Raw genomic sequence first — 21,863 nt, forward strand, 5'->3', positions numbered from 1 at the left:
GTTCACCTAGTATGACGTCTTTGCAGTTTGGTTAAACTTTCTACACTCAGGAGTGCGTCTGACAAGTTGTCTCAGCATGATCTCGGATGAGCCGAGGGGAATATTACATCAGTCAGCTCATCCTACCTAGGTAATGTGGGCGACAGTCACAATGCCAATCTATAACCTTGGAACTCGGCGCATTCACGTTAAATTGCTGAGTACAGTCGGAGAAAGCCTGCGACCAGATAATTTAGTCCCCGGATGCACCAAAGACAAGAACTTGTCACTCACTGAGCGATTAAACGTCCTGGCTATGGCTTGATGCGGAGGACTGTCTTACGAAGTGGAGATGATACTCTTTGTACTTGCTATATATGGGGCGATATTATAGATTTGCCTAGCCTTTTCAGCGTTTACGTTCGAATTCGATACGTTTGACTGTCTGGTTCAACAACCGCGTCTGAGTGGTCTCACCAGAACCTGCCCGCCTCAGGCATCCCGATCATTCGAGGCCGCAGTACAGGATGCTATAATGATACTTCCCCAGTTGCCAAGACAACTAAGAGATGTGAGTTCGGTAGTATTCTCAAAATAGCAAAGACGACGGTTATCATTGAAGCCACGTTTGCCGCCATGGCTAATGCTTGTTCACGGGTATCTTGGCTGTAGCCACGTTTTTGTCTGCTTAGCTCGTTCTACTATAGACGGATCTCTCTTGGCGATCTTGATTAGGCCTTGCTTGCTTGTCCATGTCACGAGGTGCGGACGTCACTTGCGTATTGAGCATTAGGATATGCGACTTGAACTATCTACCTACGTATAAGGCAGCTCAAGGGAGCTTCAAACTACCACCAACACGAGTCTCGCAATAATAGGCTATGACATTGACTTGCTGTCATCCGAAACAGCCAGGCCCATTCCACCCAAGCCTGCCAAGTTTCTAGAACTCTCATGGCCAAGGATATGGTGTCTATGCTGGGTCATGCAAGCCCCAGGCAGTCTCACAGTGGCCGTCTTATTGGTGAGACAAAAGACATCAGTGCATGACCAGTCCCTGCGTCGATGACAACTCGTCCCTCGTGATCAAGGAACCCACCCGTCACCGTACCCATCACCAACAAACCGGAACTGCGCCTCTCCGATCTCCTGCAATCCTAGTCTCCCTTTAATCTGGGGATTTGGGCAAAAAACGTGAGACTGCTAGGGACAGATCCCTTATTCGGAGCCCAGAGCCGAAAGGGGGGTGTGAACAGGGATTCGAGACTCCACTTGGTTTAATTAACATCTCTCCACAGAAAGGGGTTCATTGACAGCTTTAAAATTAGCGCTTGATGTTGGTCAAAGGGAAAAAGGGAAGGAATCCAGTGATTTTGCATGTTTTACATGAGGGAATGGGCGGTTTCACTTTGATGACCACTCACGTGGCTCGTGATGAGGTTGAAGGGCTGAGACTGAAAAGTCCAGACTTGACATGTGTGCAAGACGATGGCTCTGGGGACTCGTGAAGGACTCGTCATCACCGTAATGGAGAAAAGTCTAGATTCAATAATTATTGACATCTCGTATTATCCGGGGCGTAGCTAGAGCCCGAGGGCCGTTCCCCTCTCGAAAGGATCGGGTCCTGTCATCCGGCCGGTCAAAGGAGACCCTGGGCCCTTCCCCTGGGGCTGAGCTTTCTCTGAAACATTGGAGCACCCCGAGCCCGTTCTGCGAGGTATGTTCCCGGGAAGCCATCATTTGACAAAGAATCTAAAAAGAGGTACATTTCGTGGGTGGTTCATCATCCATCCATGGTCAAGGGTGGCTGACATCCAATCCATTCATTCATCCATTTTTGTTTCTTACTTCCTTCCATTCTCGCGCCTACTTGCTCGTCCCAAACTTGACCCTTGATTGTTTTACTTGTCACCTATTCATCAATCTCTCACCATGTTTCTTGACTCGAGTATAGACGCGGTCCCCTCTCGCGCTGGGGACTGGGACGTCACGCGAGTGCTCCCCCGCGAGGAGAAGGATACATGTCATCCCATGCCCAACAGCAACGTCTGCGAGAAGCCCGCCCCAACGATGGGAGCTACAATGGTCATTCTCATCGTCGCTGCGTACGACTCACCAGCTTTTGGAAAGTACATTGATCATTAAGCTGACTGGAGTCGCAGTGCTGTGGCCGTGTGCTTTATCCTAGCATTCTTGTGCTACCTACACCGGAGACGTATGCGGATGGACAGGTTGGAAGACGTAAAGGACGTTCAAGAGCTGGATGATTACGGAATCGCTCCTTCGAAGCCTCAACAGGCGTCGCGCATGCCTCAAGCACCACCGCCAGCGTACACACCAACACAAGATCGCGGAACCGACGATGGATGGAGGAGAGAATCGCGGAGAGATTCGGCAGACTCATTAACGCCCTCCCTTCGACAAGCCATGGGCGTGGTCCCTCGCGACACACTCGCCAACAAGTAATCGACACCCATCGCTTGGATATATACGAAATCCATGGTCTAGGTCGATTTTCTGGGGTTGACACCAAGCTACTGCACGTCTGCCGATCAACCCGCGTTTCAGAATGGCATCACCAGATGTCAGCCCTGACAACAACAATAACAACGACCACGACCACTGTGCTACTTGATCTGGGATAATCTTGTCATGATGTTGATGCTGAAAAGAGCGCGACACGATTTCAACGAGGGCGTTTTGGGGGAGGGGAACACATTTCATGGCGTTTATTTGGAGGAAAGAAATGAGCGAATTTCTGTGCCTTTTTTTGGTCAGCCGACTTGTTTATTTTATTTCAATTGTTACGCTTCACTAGCCACAGGTTTTGGTCCCAATTCGAGTGAGCTCATTCATTCAGGGAGATGCAGTTCCGATGTCGTTGAAGTGATCGACGGCATGATGGATGATGGCTCCGCTTCCAAGTAGCCGACTCGACGGCCGAGAAGCCGAGCCGGGCTCTTTACCTATACTAATTGATGCTCAGTTGCTGGTATCTCATTTATATATAAATATCCAACAGCTGCTATTGCTCAACCGATCTATTCTACTTCACTTTCAAGTTGACTACCTAGGAACCCTCGAAGTATCATGGCGTCAAAGGTGGCGTCCCTCTTTGGCCGACAAATCCGAACATACTCGACCTCGTTCAACACCACACCAACATCTCATACCCTTCGGTCAAAAGGAGCCAACCTTGTCTTCAGACCTCGGAGTAAACTCCAACTCATGCCTCGCCACTATTCTACGACCACCCAATCTCCCCAAAAGATCCTCCCTTTAGATGGCGTCACAGTCGTCAGCCTGGAACATGCCATAGCAGCCCCCTTCTGCACCCGCCAACTCGCCGACCTAGGCGCCCGCGTCATCAAAGTCGAACGCCCAGGCGAGGGCGACTTTGCCAGGAACTATGACTCGAGGGTTCGAGGTCTGGCGTCGCACTTTGTCTGGACTAATCGCTCCAAGGAGAGTCTGGCGCTCGACATCAAGAACCCCAGGGACTTCAAGGTGCTCAAGGCGCTTCTAGCCAAAGCTGATGTTCTGGTACAGAACCTCGCTCCAGGGGCTAGTCAGCGTCTCGGCCTCTCTTTTGATGCGCTCAAGGATGAGCATGAGGGTCTTATTGTGTGCGACATTTCAGGATATGGCTCAAACGGACCGTACCGGGATAAAAAGGCCTACGACTTGTTAGTCCAAAGCGAAGCAGGCCTCCTTTCGGTGACAGGAACAGAATCTGAGCCAGCAAAGGTTGGAATCTCGATCGCCGACATCTCAGCCGGAACATTTGCCTTCCAAAACATTCTCGCTGCGCTCCTAAAGCGAGGAAAGACGGGCAAGGGCTCGCACATTGATATATCCATGCTCGAGGCCATGACCGAGTGGATGTCTTTCCCTCTGTACTACGCCTTTGATGGAGCATCTGGTCCAAGCCGTGCAGGCGCAGAACACGCTGCCATCTACCCCTACGGTCCGTTCGACACGGCGAATGGTGGGTCAGTCATGATGGGACTGCAAAATGAGCGCGAGTGGGCAAAGCTCTGCGCCGAAGTGTTGGGCGACGCAGACCTCGCCAAGGATGAGCGGTTCAACAGCAACTCGCTTCGAGTCCAGAATCGAGTAGCTCTCAGAGAGATCATTTGCGCCGCCTTCTCAGATCTCAGCTCAACAGAGGTTCTCGCCAGACTGGACAAGGCCGGCATCGCTAACGCAAACGTCAACGACATGCAGGGCGTTTGGGAGCACCCCCAGCTGAAGGCCAGAGGCAGATGGACCGAGATTGACACTCCGGCTGGTAAAGTCCCCGCTCTTCTCCCGCCTGGCGTCCCTGACGTGGACTCTGCGAGGATGGATCCTGTTCCCGCCTTGGGGCAGCACAACGAGGCCATTTTGAAGGAGCTCGGCTTTTCTGAATAAAAGCTTGTTTATTGCGAGGAAACAAACAATGCAGGGGCTTGGTTCCCATGGATGTATACGAACACCTCATAAATGGCATCTAGAATAGGGGCTACTAACCAGAGGCACCATAGCTCAAGGTGTGAAGCCTACTGCGATAGTCAAGCCCTCATCAATGGGTGGTGGTTGGCTACAGTCAAGGTGGCATTTATTTTCTGGGTGAATCAAACTGATTGGAAGGCCTAGAATGAAAACCCACCCTCTTTCATCATCATGTAGGAGCATCAACGGTCATTTGGGCATGTTCAGCCGCTGCGTGTGTCTGGCTGTTTCTATAATCAGGTCTTTGGACCTCTGGGTATCCATCTGATAAGAATTGGTGTCTCGCTTGTGGAAGATGTTGAGTTATAGCATCAATGACGAGCAATTTGGCCTCACTTCCTTCAAAATAACATTTCGAACCGAAACGAGATGACAAAGTTATGGATGCGGTCGTAGATGGAAGGGAGATGGCGTTTGAGAAGTGGAGAGATGAGATTAAAGTTATGTCGACTTTGAATGGATTTGAAAGCATTTGAGGGAGGAATGACATTGCTATCGGAAGGAAACTGGGAGAATTGTCATGGTTATAGTGTGTTGAAGATCTGCCAAACTGTGATATAACCCAACTATCTTCCCTTTCATGAGCCTGTTATCAACCAGCCATATCCAACCATGTCCATCAGTAAGCGTAGAACAATGTAGCCTCAGAGTCACTCTGCCTGATCTTCCTGTTCTGCCTCACCAGCATGAACCTCATAAGCCACACACCTGCAATGCAAGCAACCGCAAATCCAGCGCTGCTAGACAGAGGGATCACATATCGAGGGGCGTCCGAGGAAGGCCAGAGATACTGTCTAGGTTAGCAATCGGTTCACTCAGGTTTTTCTTTAAAGGGATAACTCACAGGAGTCCAGATGAGACTGAGCGTCGCGCTGACATTGGCCAGAGCGAGGGCAGAAGCCTTCTTCTCCTTTGTCTGACCACATGTGTTTCCGACCCAAGCTAGAAGAATGGAGTTGACGCCGTATGTTCCAATGGTGAAGACGCACATGGCAAAGTACCTCGCTCCGACATTCATGGTAGCACAAGCCAGGACGAAACCAAACGTCGCAACTATCTTGGAGATGGTAATGTGCCAGGTGCTCTCGTTAAAGTGTCCTGAGGACTTGGCCCAAAGAATCGAAATGGCTCCGGCGATGAGGAAGGGAGGGCATGTTAGGACGAGAGTGATGGTTCTGTTGAAGCCCAGGGTGTTGACAATGGTTGGGAAAAAGTTCTTGAAGCCGTTTGTTGCCAGATGAAGGTGTTGCAAGACGACAAAGACCCAGACCTTGGGGTCGGCCAACGCTTCTCGGAGACCGCTCCAAGGGTTGCCGTTGCCTTTTTCTCCGACGGTGTCTCTTTGGACGCGGTCGTGGGCGAGCTGGCGTTGTTCCGGGGTGAGCCATCGTGTCGTGAGGGGCTCGTCGGGAAGAGTGAAGCATGCCACGATGGCGACGAGGACGGTCACGGCTCCCTGAAGGATAAATAGCCACCTCCAACCCTTGATGCCGGCGAGTCCATCCATGCCTTCAAAGACACCTGCCGCAATCAAGCCTGCAAAGGCAGAGGCGAGGACATTACCCGAGTACAAGATACTAATCCGAGTCGCCAGCTCCTTTCGTGTATAGAAAGTCGACAGCGTGTACAGAGCACCGGGATAGTAAGGAGCCTCGACGATACCGAGAAAGAAGCGCGTAAGGAGGGCACCGGTATAGTTGTGAGCCACAGCAGTGAGGGCACTGACGACGGCCCAGGCCATCATGAAGCCTCCCATGTACCACGAAGGACGGACGCGCGTGATGATCATGTTACTGGGGATTTGACCGAGGGTGTATCCGACAAAGAGGATGGAAACGGCCGTGTTGTACTGAGATCCCTTGAGGCCGAGATCCTCTTCGAAGCCGTTGAGACGAGCCAACGTGATGGCATTTCGATCAAGGTAGTTGAGCCAGTACATGAGCCAGAGAGTAGGCTGTCACAGTTAGCAGAGTTACAAGTGATGATTGATGGGTCACTCACCATGATCCAGAGATCCAGCTTCTTGACAAGCTTAATCTCCTCGGGGTCAGTCTTTGCAGTGGCACCCGAGTAATCTCCATTAGTCTTCTTATCAAGAACCTCAGACGAGTACTCCTGATGAGCAGAGTTCTGCTTCTCAGCATCAAGAGCCTGGATGTTCTCCGACATCTTTTCCTGGTCGCGAGGTGCAGTCATGGTTGCAGGATGATGAGAAGAAGAGAGGATGGAGTGATGATCTCTTTCTGGGGGAACAGGGAAATCTGGCGATATTTGTCTCAATCCAGGCCCTTCTCCCCTTCCCCGCATAAAACCCCAGATTCAAGCGGCGGAGATGCGAATCTGGGGTTGTAACCCGTGGATGGGGGCAAACAAACTGGTTCGTGGTGGTGAGGCCCCCGGTCTCGGTGGCGGCGCCGAAGGCCGAGGGACGCCGGTCCTAGTCTACGAGTCAGGGATGTGTGTGCTAACCGATTAACCTTGAATTGTCTAAAGAGGTGGTCGTTACAATTGAAGGCATTGGGATTGGGTAGGATTACCCTGGAAACATGACAGATGGAGAAGGGCTTGTGCCTCAGAGATCGATGCAGTTATTGTCATTTCTGTAGCATCCATGGGAAGACATCAACGGGTAGTATCGCGACTAATGATGAGCTGGATCATGAGCGACACGGAGTTCTATCTTTCCAATTACATCTTTCCTCAACTTGGCACACCAGCAGATAAAAATGCAAACTGTACGAAACTGACGTCAAGATTAAACAGTCTGAAGGATCAATAGTCGGTCACTAGAAGTTGACGGGTCATCTGTTCACCTTTCAAAACGTGCATATTGCCTCCCCCTCAACGAGTCAGGATCCCCCCTAGTCCCTCAACCAAAAACCTCAATCCCACTCCCGCAATCTTTACCGAACCATGGATCCTGGCCCACCCCATGGGGCCATAGTCAAGCGGGGTTGAACAAACCCGTCGATCCTACCCAAACCCCAGCTTAACTCGGCCTCAACCGCCGAAGCGGCCTCCATCGCCGCGCGAACTCATCCTGTTAAACCAACAGATATTCCTCTTGTGGCGACTGTGGAACTCCAGATGCCTTCCAGCGCGTGCGACAGATGCCATCGGCGCAAAGTCCGCTGCGACAAGCTCCAGCCCCAGTGCTCCCCCTGTAGGAGGGCAGACGTGGCATGCCAATACGCTGTGAGCGAGCACCAGATCCGTCGGAGGAACATCCAGAAGCTCGAGAGGCGTATCCGCGACTTGCAAGCAAACAATGACGCCTTGTCCGCCCAGCTAAGAGAGTCTGAAGCACCACCAGCTGAGAGGGAGGTGCCTACCCAGAGCTATGCTACTCCGGCAACACCGTCACAGCATGTTGAAAACAGTTCGCCGGGGGATGGGGAGGTTGCGGAAGAGGTGATTCAAATGAGTTTGATCGCTGGGGGAGGTCATCACTTTGTTGGATCTACGAGCGGTCTCCTCCTCGCAAACTTGCTCCAAGCTCGACCGCAGCCATCTTCCTCACTATTGAACGCTTCAGGATGGAAGCCAAACTCCCTCTCTGGCCTCCATTCCCCAAAAGGAACTTCTGGTTTACCACCCAAGAGCCTCGCTTCTGAGCTCCTGAGAGCGTACTGCAGCCACGATCACCTCTGCTACCCCTTTGTCTCTACGAAATCACTCTACCGGTCCCTGGATGCTGTCTACGAGAGTGAACCTCGCGAAAAGGATCCCGTCGATGCCTTTTTTGTGGACATGACCCTCGCGATAGGAACAGCCCAAGTTCACAAGTTCAACTGGAACGGCGTGTACGATGCAGAAACGCACTACAACCGCGCCATGACAAGACTAGCAGACGTGCTTGCTCGAGATGGCATCGAGAGGTTACAGGCCTTGTTGTTGATATGTCAGTACCGGATGGGAACGACTTCGAGCAACACAACGACCAGCGTGTGGCATCTCATCGGGGTCGCTGCTCGGACGTGTCTGGAGATGGGTCTCCATCGAGCTTCTACGTATACATTACCCAGCGCAAGCGATGGCGATTCATCTAGTTCTACGGCCAGGGAGGAAGAGATGGAGACCAAGAGGAGGTGTTTCTGGAGTCTTGTGGCTCTAGACCGCGTTACAAGCCTCGCTCTAGGTCGACCCCTGGCGATACAACTCGAAGATATCGACGTCGACCTCCCGCCGTGCGCCAACTCAGATCCCTTACCTCAAGATCAAGATGGAAATCCCTTGTCGTCAGCTCCTTATGGAACACCCCAATACCGCGCTGCAACGTCCGTTTTTGTCCACATCGTTCGGTATCGACTTATCTGCGGCAAGATCATCAACGCACTCCATCGAAGCACAAAACACACCACAATCACAAACACCAACTACGAAGAGATGCGAGCAGCCTTAGCCCAAGAGCTTCAAGAGTGGCACGCAGAAACCGCCAACCTCCCCCTCGTCAAAGGCGACTCAACAGCAGCATCACCCGCAAGCGGCTCAAGCTTTCGCTCGGAAGAGTGGTATCGCCTCCTATACCACAACGGAATGCTGATGCTATTCCGTCCTTCGCCATGTCTCTGCGACGCTTCAACGAACAGCGTCACTCTTCAACACATATTCGACTCGGCAAGAGAATCCATCAATCTCTACGCAAGTCTTCATCGCTCTCGGAAGCTGAACTACTCCTGGATAACGATGCACTCCGTCTTCCTAGCGGGATTGTCTTACATATTTGCCCTAAGACATCACTTCCAAGCTCTTCAAGTTCACGCGTCAGAACCCACGCGAGCACGACTACATGCGACGCCAACCATTAACCAAGTCGTCAACGATACGCGCGCATGCTCCAAGGTTCTAGTGGCAGTGTCAGAACGATGGGACTTGGCAAGAAACTGCTCCGATCTCTTTGACAGACTAAGCGACGCCGTAGTCGCCGACATAGTCGACGCCCAAACACCTCCAGCAGTGCAAACTCCCCAGGCGGCCAGCAACAGCGCAAATGTAGACATAGTTGAAGCGGTGCCTTTCTCAACGGGACTCTATCAGCAAACTCCAGCAGCTGGCTTCGCAAACATGACGGTGGACAGCACGTTCCGGGATTGCTTTGGGGACCTGCAGAGCCTTGGGTTGGATGAATTTCACAATGATGCTATATCGCAGTTGTCGCAGGAGTGGTTCTTTGGTCTTGGAGAAGACTCTCATAGGTACTACTAAGCATTTCCATAGGGACTTGTCCATTTAGTAGCAACCGAGGCAGACATGCCGTTTATAGGATTCCCATTCCGTGTACATAAAAAGATCTATCATTCTAAATCACATCTTGCGTGATACCACATTCATTCCACAACTCAAATCCGTCCCCTTTCAAGAAAGGTCTTTGGAACATCGACGTATCGACTCCTCAGATACTCTGCAATACCCTTCCCAAGCCCGTCGATCCGATCAGACGAAGCAATCCCGCCATTGAGATTATCCAAAATACGGCTGTACGAATGTTAGCATCTCAACTCCCAACAGACATTCGAAAACTTACAAGTGCACGGCGTTGACACCAGGAAACTCAACCCTCTCCACCCTCCTGTCGGGATTCCCCTTGAACCAGTCATCCCCAAAGAGCTGCTTAATCTTTGACACGGTCAACAGATTCCGCAACCAGGGATACTCGTCGTCGTTCCGCACAAAGAAGCCAACATTCGAGTTATCCCCCTTGTCACCAGACCGAGCATGCACCACGCTCCCCAGGGGCGCCCACTCGGTCGGTCCAAAGGTGAGCATGTCCGCAGGCCCATACGTATCCGCCGACGGTCGAACAATCGGGTACGTAGCCGTCTTGCTCGGCGGTTGAACACGCAGCACCTCGCCGGTACTCATCTCAACCCGATGATCGATGGCAGACATGGGCATGAGCGCAGGAAACATCTCCATAAACGGCTTAGGCGTCATGGTCCGGAAGTCGAGGTTCATGTGGTAACCAGGATAACTCTGCATCCGCAGCGCATAGATGGGAACCTTGAACTTGCTTGGCTCGATGTCCTCCTTCTTTCTTGCTTGCGCAAAAACCCTCAGCGACACAGTGCCCGCCTGCTGAGATGTCGGGTTGTCGGCTGGTGTTCCGTAGAGCTCGATGCTGAGACGGCTAAAGTTGCTGTCCTTGAACATGTGCGCCAGCTGCGCCTTCATCATAGCTGCCTTTTCTGCTACATCGAGGCCGTTGATGTAAAAGGTTGCTTCAGCCTGGAACCCACCCTTGGCAGCGATCATGACCTTTGTCGTGGCAGGTGGAGGACGGCCCTTGACTCCAGAGACAACCACCCGATTTGTCGTCTCCTGCTCGACTGTCACGCCTGACAGGTCTGCCACGACATCGGGATTCAGGTAAAGATGTCCCTGAAGCTCGTAGAGCAACTGCGCCGTGACTGTCTCTTTCGTCACACGGCCACCTCCTTCGCTAGTCCTTCCAATAACACAGCGTCCTCTGGGATCAATCTCAGCGATGGGAAACGCAATGTCGACCAGTTCGGGCAAAAAGTCCTTGAAACCCGAAAAGTTGGCCCCGACGACATAAGGACCACACTCGATCAGATGGGCGGCCAAAAGTGAACCAGCCAGCTCCTCATACTGATCCTCCCTCCATCCATGGTACCAAGCAGCGGCGCCCATGACAGGAGAGGCATCAGTGCAACGACCACAGATGACGATGCGAGCGCCAGATCGGAGAGCCTGCACAATACCCCAGCAGCCAATGTAAGCTGTAGCACAGCAAGGAGTGAATCCCCAAGTGTCGAGTGTCTGCTCCGGGTGATCCAAGTGCGTAATAGCCAGCCCCCTCCTCTTACTCTCATCCATAACAACGTCCGAAACATCATCACCCAAAACCGCAGCAACAACACAATCCCCATACCCCCTCTTCTCACAAAGCGCCCTAACCTTTCGATACAGCGCCTCAGTGTTCAATGCACCAGCATTGGTAACAACGCGAATGTCCCGCTGCATAATGTCATCAAGACACTCGTCAAGCTGCTCAAAGAAACCATTCTCATAACCCAAGTCCGGATCAACCTCTTGCTTTGTGATGGCGTTCCAGGCAATGTTCATCTCGGAGAGCCAGTCTCCCGTGATGACGTTGACGTTGCCGGAGCGCACCATCCGGGCCATGGCGTGGGGGTGGTCGCCCGTGGCGCCAGAGACGTTGCCGATGCGGATGGGGGGTCTGTCAAGCATGATGTGTGATGTGTTTGTGGTTTTGGTGTTGTTGAGTTAAACAGTCATGAAGGAGGTGAGATATAAGATAAAGGTCAAAGAGGCGAGTTGAGGCTCCGCTGAAAGCACCTGATCGACAACCGGCGTAATGAAACTTTTCCCCGTGGCTATGCTTAAGCAGAGGTAACAACTTCTTTCGGTACTCTCGGAGGTTAGAATTGCTTGATCCATCATGCATTCATGTGTATCATCCCTCATCGGCCGCGGCGCCGATCATCACAAGCGCCGAATCCCCACGGCTTCGGCGCCGGCGACCGAGTCCGCCACCTCCACTCGTGATCAGTCCAGGGTCTCATTGAATGTAGTGCGGCATGTTGCTTCCAAAATTCAAGATCCTGTAGTCTGTTTAGCCTAAGTAAGCTTAAATATCCTTGGCTGGTCATGTTCGTTCAATTCAGATAGAATCATGATCTTCGACAAAACAAATCCTACTATTACCGCATGGGAGAAGGATGGTGAACGGGATGAGAGAAATCAGGTATGAGAAACGCATACCATCCTTGACATTGAAGCAAGAGCATTCTTACCACCGGGACCCAAAGTCCAGATCAACCATTGAAGCCATCACCATCATCACAACTCCTTGAACCAAACACCACCAAACACCACCGAGCCAACCCACCCTATATCTCGAGCCATTCATTAAGCTCCCCTTAGTCATCGACTTGCCCCCTCCACATCCTCAGCCCCCATTCGCCAGCAGAAGCTTCTCATGCAACCAGGGTCTTCGGTACAACATCAACCGAGGATAACAGCTCGGTCTCCGCGAAGGATCGCATGTCGCGATAAGAGCCAAGCCCGAAGAGAATGCGCGCAAAGAGTCTAGACAACGAGTCTAAGCGCCATGTGTCCAGAATTGGCTTGCTGACGCTGCTCAGTCTAGGATCAGTCTTGCGCCCTCACCTCACCCATCCCCATCAATAAGAACACAGAGAAGTAGTCATGAATCAGTTGGATTTATGTGTCAATTCCACTGCTATCGAGGTCATGTTACACGTACAACCTCCCCCTTTCGCGCTCGCTCTCTCAGCGATAATCGAAAAGCTGTTCCTCTTCTTCCTCTGCGTCGCTCCCCCCAGAAACACCCCCTTTTTCTCTCTCGGAACGCCTAAATGCCGCCAGAGCCCTTTCCCCTCGGGTCGTCCCTAGGTCTAATATTCGATCGAGTGTTCGGTTGGTAAATAGGTGGTTCCTTTCTTCCTTTGTTTGGCCCCGCGACGGACGGGGTAATAACGAAAAAATGCAGTTTAAAAAAAGGGAAACATTGCGTTGGAGGTTAGGTTGTTTAGGCCGGGGATATCACAAAAAGTTGCTTGATTTAAACAGTCTCGAGCTTGTCGAGGATGGCCTTGGTGAACTCGTGGGTGGTGGAGGAGCCGCCCATATCGGGGGTGCGGACCTTGCTGTTGAACAGTTAGCTTTCTTTTGTCGTCGATGCAAAATACGGATAACTTACCCCTCGGCAATGACGGCGTAGGTGGCCTTGGAGATGCGGTTAGCATGCTCATCGAGGCCGAGGTGTCGCAGCAGCATGCTGCCGGACAGGAGCATAGCAGTGGGGTTGGCCTGATCCTTGCCCTTGATGTCGAGACCGACGTGACGGCAACCGGGCTCGAAGACGGCCACCTCACGGCCCATGTTGCAGCCAGGGACGATACCGGGACCACCGACAAGAGCGGCGCCAATGTTGGACAGAATACCACCGTAAAGGTTGGGCATGACCATGACGTCGAACTGCTGGGGTCGGGAAACAGCCTGCATGGAGGCGTTGTCGACAATCATGTCGTTGACCTCGAGGGTGGGGTAGTCCTTGGCGACCTGGTGGAAGGTGCTGCGGAACAGACCGTCGGCCAGCTTCATGATGTTGGCCTTGTGGATGCAGGTGACCTTGGAGCGGCCGTTGGCGAGGGCGAAGCTGAAAGCAAACTTGGCGATGCGCTCCGACTTTGCGCGGGTGATGATCTTGAGCGACTCGACGACGCCGGGGACGCTCTGGTGCTCGAGGCCAGAGTACTCGCCCTCGGTGTTCTCGCGGATGATGCACAGGTCGACGTCCTTGTGGCGGGTCTCGTAGCCGGGGATGTTCTTGATCAGGCTGATGCTGGCGTAGATGTCGAGCTCCTGGCGCATGGCGACGTTGAAGCTCTGGTGTCCGGATCGGCTGATGGGGGTGTGCAGGATGCCCTTGAGGCCGAGCTTGTTGCGCTTGAGCGAGGCGACCGACTCGCGGAAGGCGTCCTCGGTGCGGCCGGCGCCCTCGAGGCCAGACACCTCGACCTGCTCCCACTCGACGGGCACGTTGTCGGCCTTGAAGACGGTCTTGACCGACTCGGCAACCTCGGTACCGATACCATCACCGGGGATGAGGGTGACGGTGTACTTGCCGCCGAACTTGGCGGGCTTGAAGATGTCGGACTGGACGGTGGCGAAGGATCGGGCGAGCTGGGGTTGCTGGGCCACGCCGCGCAGCAGCTGTAGAGAAGAAGAATGTTAGCAAACTACTCAATTGCGTTTCTCCCATATCAAGAGCTCGAATGTCGCAGTCATGGCATTCCCAGATCTTGTTGTGCTCCAAGCCCACCTCATCTTGTTGCGTCGCCCTAACCGCGGGCCGTGATGATCATGACATGATGCAATTCACCATGCCGCCACCATTTTCGCTTCACAAACCCCTCCCACACACAATCTCTGCCAAATACCCCAAGATACAAGTCTGCCATGACCGCATCACCAGCAAAAAAAGACAAAAACGTACCTGGGCCGATCGAACAGATCCTCGCGACAACATGATGACGGTTGCGGATAGATAGGAAGATGGAGAGGGGAGAGCTTTCTTGAGGACGGGAAGGACAAGGAGGAGGAAAGAAATTAAACCGCGGGCCGCACGCGAGCAGGAGGAGGAGATGGGGAGAGAAAGGATGAAGAAGATGTATGTCAGAGAGTAGAAAAATAAAAAGAGAGAGAGTTCAAATCGCGCATGGCCCGTTTCCCGTTGCCCAAGGTTCCCATACACTCTTTTGCCCTGCCATTGGTGTCGCATTGGCCGAGCTTCCCAGGCCCCCATTACCGAGCCTATTTTTTTTTTTACACCTCTGTTCGGCCGCCGCCCTTTTTCCGAGCGGAGAGCGACTGCTTGTTCCGAGCTGCCCGGCGAACAGTGGGCCTCCCAGCCCGATGCTTTAGTCCTGTATAGGCAATATGAGGGTCTAGTTTCTCGGCGAAGCCGGGTCGGGCCATTAGCTTTATTGCTACTTTAAGTTTAGTTTCAACCTTGGCCGAGACCGCCTTTCGAAACTCTAGACATTCCATACAAATTCCAACGACGTCACAGCTTCAGACCAGCACCAAAGCCAAGAGACAGCAGCTGCAAACAGTCGCCTCTACATCTGTATTGGAGTCAATTGACGCATCTCAGCTTCCGCATTCAGCCATCCAACTCCAAATCAATCAACATCTTCCTCGGTCGTGTCACGGCGCCATCATGGTTTCTACTCACGCTGAATCGTTGCATGTGGAGCATCTCCATCTCGTCCCCCTCATCCATGCCACATACTCCACCAACAACCACCTAACCACCATCTCCCAAACACGGCAGCAGCATAACATCCATTTGTCTATTCCATTTCGTCCATCATAAAAGCAATCAAACCGCTCGGTTTATTCTGTCTAAGCACAAGTACCATTGATCCACGCTGTCTTTGCTTCGCCATGCCTTGTCCCTCTTTGATACACTCATCCCGGCCTCCCGGTTCATCCTTTTTGTCCTTCAACCAGCCGGCTCATACTCCTCCTTCATGCCATATACAATGTCAGACCAGAACTCCAAAATGACTTCAAATTCTTCTTCACACGCTCTTCTTGCTCCTGACATCAACAAGTACACGTCCTCAAGCTTGGACTTCCTCATCCTCGTCCAATGGCTCCACTCTCACCAAGATCTCCTCGAGGAGGCCTTCAAGGAAACTTCCGGCCTCTCGGCCCATGCCTACAGGCTCGGCCTTGTCGTAGTGATCAATCTCCTTACAGACATATGCCAGTTTGTACACCAATCTCCGCACCTTTTCGTGCGCCGCCTCGGCTCGTTCTTGCTGAGGTGTCCCTTGCGCCGGGTATTGTGATGGCCCGTGCATCTGCTGGAGGTTGATCTGTCGTCGCTTCAGGGCCTCCTCCAACGCGGGGAAGATGACATCGTGAAGGGCATCCAGATCGCCGTTCGGGTTGGCTGGTCCCGGCGCAGGGAATGACGATGGGGCCGTCGCAAACTCAGGGAGGGCTGGTGACTGGGCCTTGGAGGAAAGTGGTCGAGGGCACTGCGCTACTGCTGGAACTGCCACATGTGTGGGAAGTCGCTGCGAAGATGTCGGTTGTGGGGAGGGACTTTGCTGTGATGAAGGCGTTCTGCCCCTATATGGGGGTATTTCTGGTAGGCTTATCTGCGTCACCTTGGAGGGCATTGGCCGTGGCCCGCCTGTGTGTGCTGGCGGGGTAGGTGGTACTGGCCATTGCGATGATGACAGCTGGGGGCTCGCCTTGCCCTCGAGGTTCAGATTGAGCTTACCCAGATCACGCTGAAGCTGGCTTTGTAGTTCACGATCGTAGTCTGGTGACTGCTCCACTGGTAGGGGCGGCATCGGCCGTGGTGCTCGCGGGGTTTCGTTGTTGTCTCTCGGTAGCTGCTTCATCGGGCTCTGAGGAAGTGGCACTCTGGTAGGAGATGGCATAGGCTGCTGATACTGTGGTTGTTGCAGTGGAACAGCCTTGCGCTGAGGGCTGGACTGTCTGGAACCTGGATTCGGCGCCTTGACAGTCTCGCTTGGTTCAAACGCAAAGTCCTTCACCTTTGTTGGGCTTCCCTCACGTCGCCGCTCGCCGTAGTCATCAGCAGGTTCCAGTGGCCGCGAAGATCGTGCGTTTGTTGCGCTCTCGTCCAAAGGATTAAGACTGGGTCGGTTGACGATGCCTCCACGCTCACCAATAAGCCTCACGGTGCCAAAGTCCCACATGTCTTCATCTACCCGCTCGCGCTCGGCCGGGGCTCGGCCGGGGTTAGAATCCCAATTATCCTCCTCATCGTTCTTGTGAGTAGCCGCCCATCGAGTATGTCTCTCGATCAGCTCGGTTAGGTAGGTTGTCCGCTTCGCTCGTCTAATAAACGGGTGCCGGAGCAGGTCCTTCGCAGTTGGCCGCTCCTTGGGGTCTCGCTGGAGGCATAGCTCGATAAACTCCTTAAAGGCCTTGGTGAAGTTGCCTTCGAGTCGCGGGGGTGGGTTCTTTGGGATAAGAAATAGGACCTTCATGGGGTGAATATCGGCGTAGGGTGGTTCGCCGTTGGCCAGTTCGAGGGCCGTGATGCCGAGGGACCAGATATCAGCCTTGTGGTCGTATCCGGATTGTTTGATAACCTCCGGAGCCATCCAAAAGGGAGTACCGACAAAGGTGTTCTTCTTGGTCATGGTTGCAGAGAGCTGTCCCGAAACGCCAAAGTCGGCAAGCTTGACCTGCCCGTTGCTGCTGAGCAGTACGTTGGCAGCTGTCAAGACTGTCAGTCCCGCATGCCACATAAGCTCGACCCAACTCACCCTTGACATCGCGGTGCAGCTTCTTGTCTGTGTGGAGATAGTCCAATCCCTGCAACAGCTCCCGCACAATGATGGCGATGTAGTCCTCTCCGATCAGCCCTGGCTTCATCAAGTCGGCGCAGCTCCCACCGGAACAAAACTCCATGACGATCCATAGCTCGGCGCCTTTCGCATACGATCCATAGTACTTGGTGACATATGGGGATTGCAACTCAGACAGAATGGCGATCTCCTGGATAATATCCTCCACCTCGTCCTCAGCGCTCTCGATGTCGATAACTTTGATCGCGACTGCCTGACCGGTGCGTTTGTCAACTCTGCGGTGGTTTATCAGCTCCCACATCAAGATGCCAGAATGCAGAGTTTTGTATACCCTTTGTAGACCTTGCCAAAACTGCCACCACCTGGGAAATGTCAGTGGAGGTCCTTCACAGCGTCCACGAGACCTCATATTGCCCATAAAAGGACCATATCCAGACTAACCAATGCAGTATTCCTTGGAGTAGAGAAGCTCCGGATCGAGCGCCTCATTCGCCTCGTCCATGTCCCTCTCGTGGTCGGCCATCGTGTGCTTCGGTCGGTGTACAAGTCTTGGTCCGCCTTGGGCCGTGATAATATGCCTGTCCCACGTCGACTTCCTATGGGCGCTTACAGCCCTCTCGTGTGCTTATCGCTGGCTCGGTTTCCGCTCGAGTTGAATCGCTTTCTCCGAGCAGACGACGACGTCTCGAGCTTCACACCGCAGGCGCTATCGAAGGAGGGTGCCGAGTTTGAATCGAGTCGAGCTGCGAGGTGGGATATTCGTAGTTGGCGGTGTCGATTTCTAACCCCACCAAAAAAAGAGGCGCCGTCCTAAGATGTCTCGGATCATGTGCCTGTCGTAAACAACAAACAGTCTCACAGGATCCGTCAAGGGAGAAGATGTAAAGAAAGGGAGGGGAAAGAGCGATGCTAAGAAGAAGAAGAAGAAGAAAGGATAAAAAGAATTGGAAGGGAGATTGATTGCTCCAGGATGAAGAAAAAACTCCCGTCGGGGCGCCTGGGCATTCAGCTCGAAACGAGAACCAATCCCCGCCTGCGGTGCGCAAGCTACAGCACCTGCCCAGCCCGTAATAAGCTAAATTGAGCTAGGGAAGCAGAAGCACCCTCCCACTGTGAAACGGCTGGCTGTTGCTGGGTGTTTACATCAGATCCATGGCAGCACAGGCAGAGGTCAAGGTGGGGTTGCTGAGGGAGCAACACCAACACCTGCTACCTAACCGCGCCTTCCATCCCATCCACCATCCACCATCCACCATCCATCCACATCCATTGCCATCTGCTCACGGCCGTTCCTGGTGTGACCTCGAAGCGGGAGGGGGTCAACGAGCGGCCCCTGTCATCCATCGGCTATTAGCAGCTAGAGCAACACGGAGGGGCCGCCGCTGTATCGCTGGAAATCTCCCCGCACTGGCCTCCATATCCATACGCATGTAGGTCTCCAGCTCAGCCTCAGTTCATGCTCCAGGCAGGAGAATGCAAGGTTTCCATCCATGCCAAGCTGCGTTGGGCACAACTCATTCTCTGCATGAAGAGAGCATTTGTCAGAGAACCTTTGCATCTCACTCTCCGCCCAGTTGCGACATCTGATTGGTCGCCCTCTTCTTCATGCTGAAACACCCTCGACGGACCGTTTTGCCTCTCTGCGATTGGACCACGCCCGCTCAGACTAGCACCTCTTGTGCATCATCTCACCTCCAACAGATAGGGCCACAAGATTCGAGAGGCCCAAGCTGATGAGGGAAATTACTCGACATTTGAGGCTGAAGCTGAGTCTCGGCCATTCGTTGGTTGCGGGAGATTATCGTCGAGTTGGCTTGTACGATCCAAACATGCCTCACAAACAGCACTCAAGTCGTTGGCTATCGACAAACAGCTTCATTAGGTCAACATCGAGTCGATCATGCTCGTTTCATTGCCTAGCTACCATCCACCTCGTCCTTGGTTCCTGTCGCCGCTGAATCATGAGAGCAAAACTGTCTAACGACATGAGCCTCCCAACCCAATCTCCATGGTAATACCGTAAAACAATCCCAATAAGATGCCCCCCGGAAGGAGTCAGAACATGCCTGCACCTCTGGCCGCAGCCAGTCCAGTCCAATTCACTCCGATGGCTCCGATACTGATCTATCTGCAAATGCCTGCTGTTGTCCATGCATGGCCTTGTGAAAAGACGAAATCATTCTCGCATCAAGAAGGAAAAAACATCAGCCTTAGTCCTCGATGAACTCAATCATCACTGTCCCCTGCTTCAGCCCGGTGTCTGCGATGGTCGCATCCAGGCTCTCCAGGAGATCCTGGCCCTGTGGCATCTTCTTGAGCTCAAACTCGATTCCATCCTTGCCCTCCAGAGGCTCAGCCTTGAGCCATTCGTAAATCCGGCGTACTGAGTCTTGGAGGTTAAATCGTCGGATAACACGGCCGGTAGGGTGTCGGAACTGGATTCGAGTGGTTGTCGCAGGGTTGTTCTCTGGCTCCGTGTGTGGGTTTGTGCTCGAGATTAAAGCCCAAGGGTTCTGCTCAACTGGCGCCTCAGGCTCCTTGCCCTTACCAACATCTGCTGGTCCTGGTGACTTTGTCAGGGCATCGGGGTCGTGAACATTCGGTGTCGAACTCGATCCTTGGCTTCCAGAAGCGCCCTCCAAGCTGTTCCTCAGGGCCATCTCCAGCATCTCCTCCTCTGTCATGCGCTCGACGTCCACATGCTTTGGCTTCCGGGCCGTCGACTTGGCCACTGGGTTCTTGCTGTTGGCAGCCAAGCTGTACCGATCCAAAAACTCTGCAACTTCGGCGTGAAAGTCCCCAGCGCTGGGGAATGGTCTACCGCTCCAGACCTTGACCTGTTCGCCGGTTCGGGGGTCGATGATAGAGACATGAGGGTAGTTGTCGGGATTCTCGTGGGACTGGTTAGGGAAGTAAAATGTGATAAACTCTTCGGCATCAGGAAAGTCCTTGTCGTACTGAAGGAAGATGAAGTTTTCCGAAATCAGGTCCTTAACAGCCTTGTCCTTCCAGATGTCCCGGTTCAAGGCTTGGCAGTTGAAGTCGTTCATATCTTGGAGATTAACCATGATCCATTTCTTGTCTTCCTTGCCAAGCGTACGGGCCTCGTCCCAGGTCATACGCGCCATAAGATCGTATGGGGGCCGGAACAGGTCCTCAAGCCGTCTCGCATGGGTGCCATTCTCGGTCGACTGAGTAGGACGACGCTCGGGATCGCCCCATATTTGCTGCGAAAATGGTCCGCCAGTGCGGGCTGTATTGTCCGTGTCAGTAGAATATCGGGTTTAGAGTCCAGGTTCTGCACTTACATGCGTTCGCTGCCTGTTGTCGCCGCCGTCGCAGCTCCTCGAGGAAAGCTGCTTCCATCCCATCATCATGCTCGCCACCGCCCCAGCCAGGAGCCACAAGCGTTTCAGTGGTCCGCGCAATGGGTGCTCTCACATCTCCTGCGCCCCCAGATCCAGAACCGTGGTTTTCTTGGTATAGCTCCTCCTGCAACCGTTTGGCCATAGCCATGTCCTCCTCCTCTTGTGCCAAAGCTGCCGCCTGAGCGGCCGCGGCTCGCTGGTTTTCCTCCTCGCGGTCACTATCCTCGTCAAACTGCATATCCTCATCTTCATCACTGTCGATATGAATGATGCCGTCCGAGTCTTGTCTCCCAATGTTGCCTCGGGCAGGTGCGGTCGCGGGCGCGGGCTGGTTCGTTGATGCGGTGTTCGCTGAAAGACCAGCTCCCACGCCGGAAGCAAGGTCAGGGTTCTCGTAAAAGAGCTCGATGGCACGCTCAAAGTTGCCCGCAGTCATCTCGAGGAAGCTGCGGGCGACATCGGCGTTTGCGCCCGTGATGGCGATAAAGGTGGAGATATTGTCGTCCATGATCGGCGACGCTCCCAGCACAGCGGTGGATGTCGGGGTGTTTCTCCGCGGTGTATGGGAGAGGAGGGCTCGGGTTTCTTGTAATCGTCAAGGTGCTAGAGCGTGAAAAGGCAGTCGTGGTAAAGTTCTCGGTGCAATATCGTAAGGTTCGGTGAAGCTCTCGAGTCGAAGCGAAGTCGATGCCCCGCTACGCAAACGGCGGGGAAGTAGGAGGATGCTTGACAAGAGTGGGCACCCTTTCGGTTGATGGCTGATTCAGCTCACAACTTCCAAACGCGTCAGAGTCAAAGACGGTCTTTCTCGCGCGGTTATGGGTGCATCTTTAACCACGAACGGGACGGTTGGTGAGGCGGAAGTGTCAAGGTGAAAGCCAGTCCATCAAGTGAAGCACAGACATCAAAAGATGGACAGGCACCCAACCACAGTGACGCAACTGGGCCAGTGGGGTTTAGTGCTTTCAGCGCCCTCGGTGGGATGGAGGGGCAAATTCCCAGGGGCGATTGAGCGGTGGCGGAAAATCGATGACGCGACGGGAATAGAGGACACGTCCAGGCTACCCTAGACGTCCACTTTGAGATCTCAGGGCTGCATCATGAACACCTCTAGTGGTTACAAACTCTGTTGACCTCCTGTTGTGTTATT

The 21,863-nt window shown here is 53.4% G+C and overlaps 8 protein-coding genes across 8 annotated transcripts; 3 read left to right on the forward strand and 5 right to left on the reverse strand.

Moving 5' to 3' along the window:
• Positions 1 to 1,911: 1,911 nt before the first annotated feature.
• On the forward strand, positions 1,912 to 2,445 carry NCS54_00220100 (Hypothetical protein; the record flags this gene model as incomplete). Its single annotated transcript, XM_053147804.1, has 2 exons — positions 1,912 to 2,084; positions 2,142 to 2,445. The coding sequence occupies 2 exons, from the start codon at positions 1,912 to 1,914 to the stop codon at positions 2,443 to 2,445; spliced, it is 477 nt and encodes a 158-aa protein (XP_053003779.1).
• Positions 2,446 to 3,069: 624 nt separating this feature from the next.
• On the forward strand, positions 3,070 to 4,392 carry NCS54_00220200 (Hypothetical protein; the record flags this gene model as incomplete). The annotated part of the gene is made up of 1 exon (XM_053147805.1): positions 3,070 to 4,392. One exon carries the CDS (start codon positions 3,070 to 3,072, stop codon positions 4,390 to 4,392), a length of 1,323 nt encoding a protein of 440 aa, XP_053003780.1.
• Positions 4,393 to 5,092: 700 nt separating this feature from the next.
• On the reverse strand, positions 5,093 to 6,669 carry NCS54_00220300 (Hypothetical protein; the record flags this gene model as incomplete). The annotated part of the gene is made up of 3 exons (XM_053147806.1): positions 5,093 to 5,263; positions 5,318 to 6,427; positions 6,475 to 6,669. The coding sequence occupies 3 exons, from the start codon at positions 6,667 to 6,669 to the stop codon at positions 5,093 to 5,095; spliced, it is 1,476 nt and encodes a 491-aa protein (XP_053003781.1).
• An 891-nt stretch (positions 6,670 to 7,560) lies between these two features.
• Positions 7,561 to 9,678, forward strand: NCS54_00220400 (Zn(2)-C6 fungal-type domain-containing protein; the record flags this gene model as incomplete). Its single annotated transcript, XM_053147807.1, has 1 exon — positions 7,561 to 9,678. One exon carries the CDS (start codon positions 7,561 to 7,563, stop codon positions 9,676 to 9,678), a length of 2,118 nt encoding a protein of 705 aa, XP_053003782.1.
• A 134-nt stretch (positions 9,679 to 9,812) lies between these two features.
• Positions 9,813 to 11,685, reverse strand: NCS54_00220500 (Hypothetical protein; the record flags this gene model as incomplete). The annotated part of the gene is made up of 2 exons (XM_053147808.1): positions 9,813 to 9,948; positions 9,998 to 11,685. 2 exons carry the CDS (start codon positions 11,683 to 11,685, stop codon positions 9,813 to 9,815), a joined length of 1,824 nt encoding a protein of 607 aa, XP_053003783.1.
• A 1,357-nt stretch (positions 11,686 to 13,042) lies between these two features.
• Positions 13,043 to 14,512, reverse strand: NCS54_00220600 (Isocitrate dehydrogenase [NAD] subunit, mitochondrial; the record flags this gene model as incomplete). Its single annotated transcript, XM_053147809.1, has 3 exons — positions 13,043 to 13,127; positions 13,181 to 14,196; positions 14,480 to 14,512. 3 exons carry the CDS (start codon positions 14,510 to 14,512, stop codon positions 13,043 to 13,045), a joined length of 1,134 nt encoding a protein of 377 aa, XP_053003784.1.
• Positions 14,513 to 15,611: 1,099 nt separating this feature from the next.
• On the reverse strand, positions 15,612 to 17,868 carry NCS54_00220700 (Protein kinase domain-containing protein; the record flags this gene model as incomplete). Its single annotated transcript, XM_053147810.1, has 4 exons — positions 15,612 to 17,254; positions 17,304 to 17,620; positions 17,677 to 17,707; positions 17,787 to 17,868. 4 exons carry the CDS (start codon positions 17,866 to 17,868, stop codon positions 15,612 to 15,614), a joined length of 2,073 nt encoding a protein of 690 aa, XP_053003785.1.
• Positions 17,869 to 19,555: 1,687 nt separating this feature from the next.
• NCS54_00220800 (Hypothetical protein) lies at positions 19,556 to 21,221 on the reverse strand (the record flags this gene model as incomplete). Its single annotated transcript, XM_053147811.1, has 2 exons — positions 19,556 to 20,598; positions 20,654 to 21,221. 2 exons carry the CDS (start codon positions 21,219 to 21,221, stop codon positions 19,556 to 19,558), a joined length of 1,611 nt encoding a protein of 536 aa, XP_053003786.1.
• Positions 21,222 to 21,863: the final 642 nt, after the last annotated feature.

Source organism: Fusarium falciforme, chromosome 2 (genome assembly GCF_026873545.1).
Source record: "Fusarium falciforme chromosome 2, complete sequence".
In the NCBI taxonomy this organism is placed as follows: Eukaryota; Fungi; Ascomycota; class Sordariomycetes; order Hypocreales; family Nectriaceae; genus Fusarium; species Fusarium falciforme.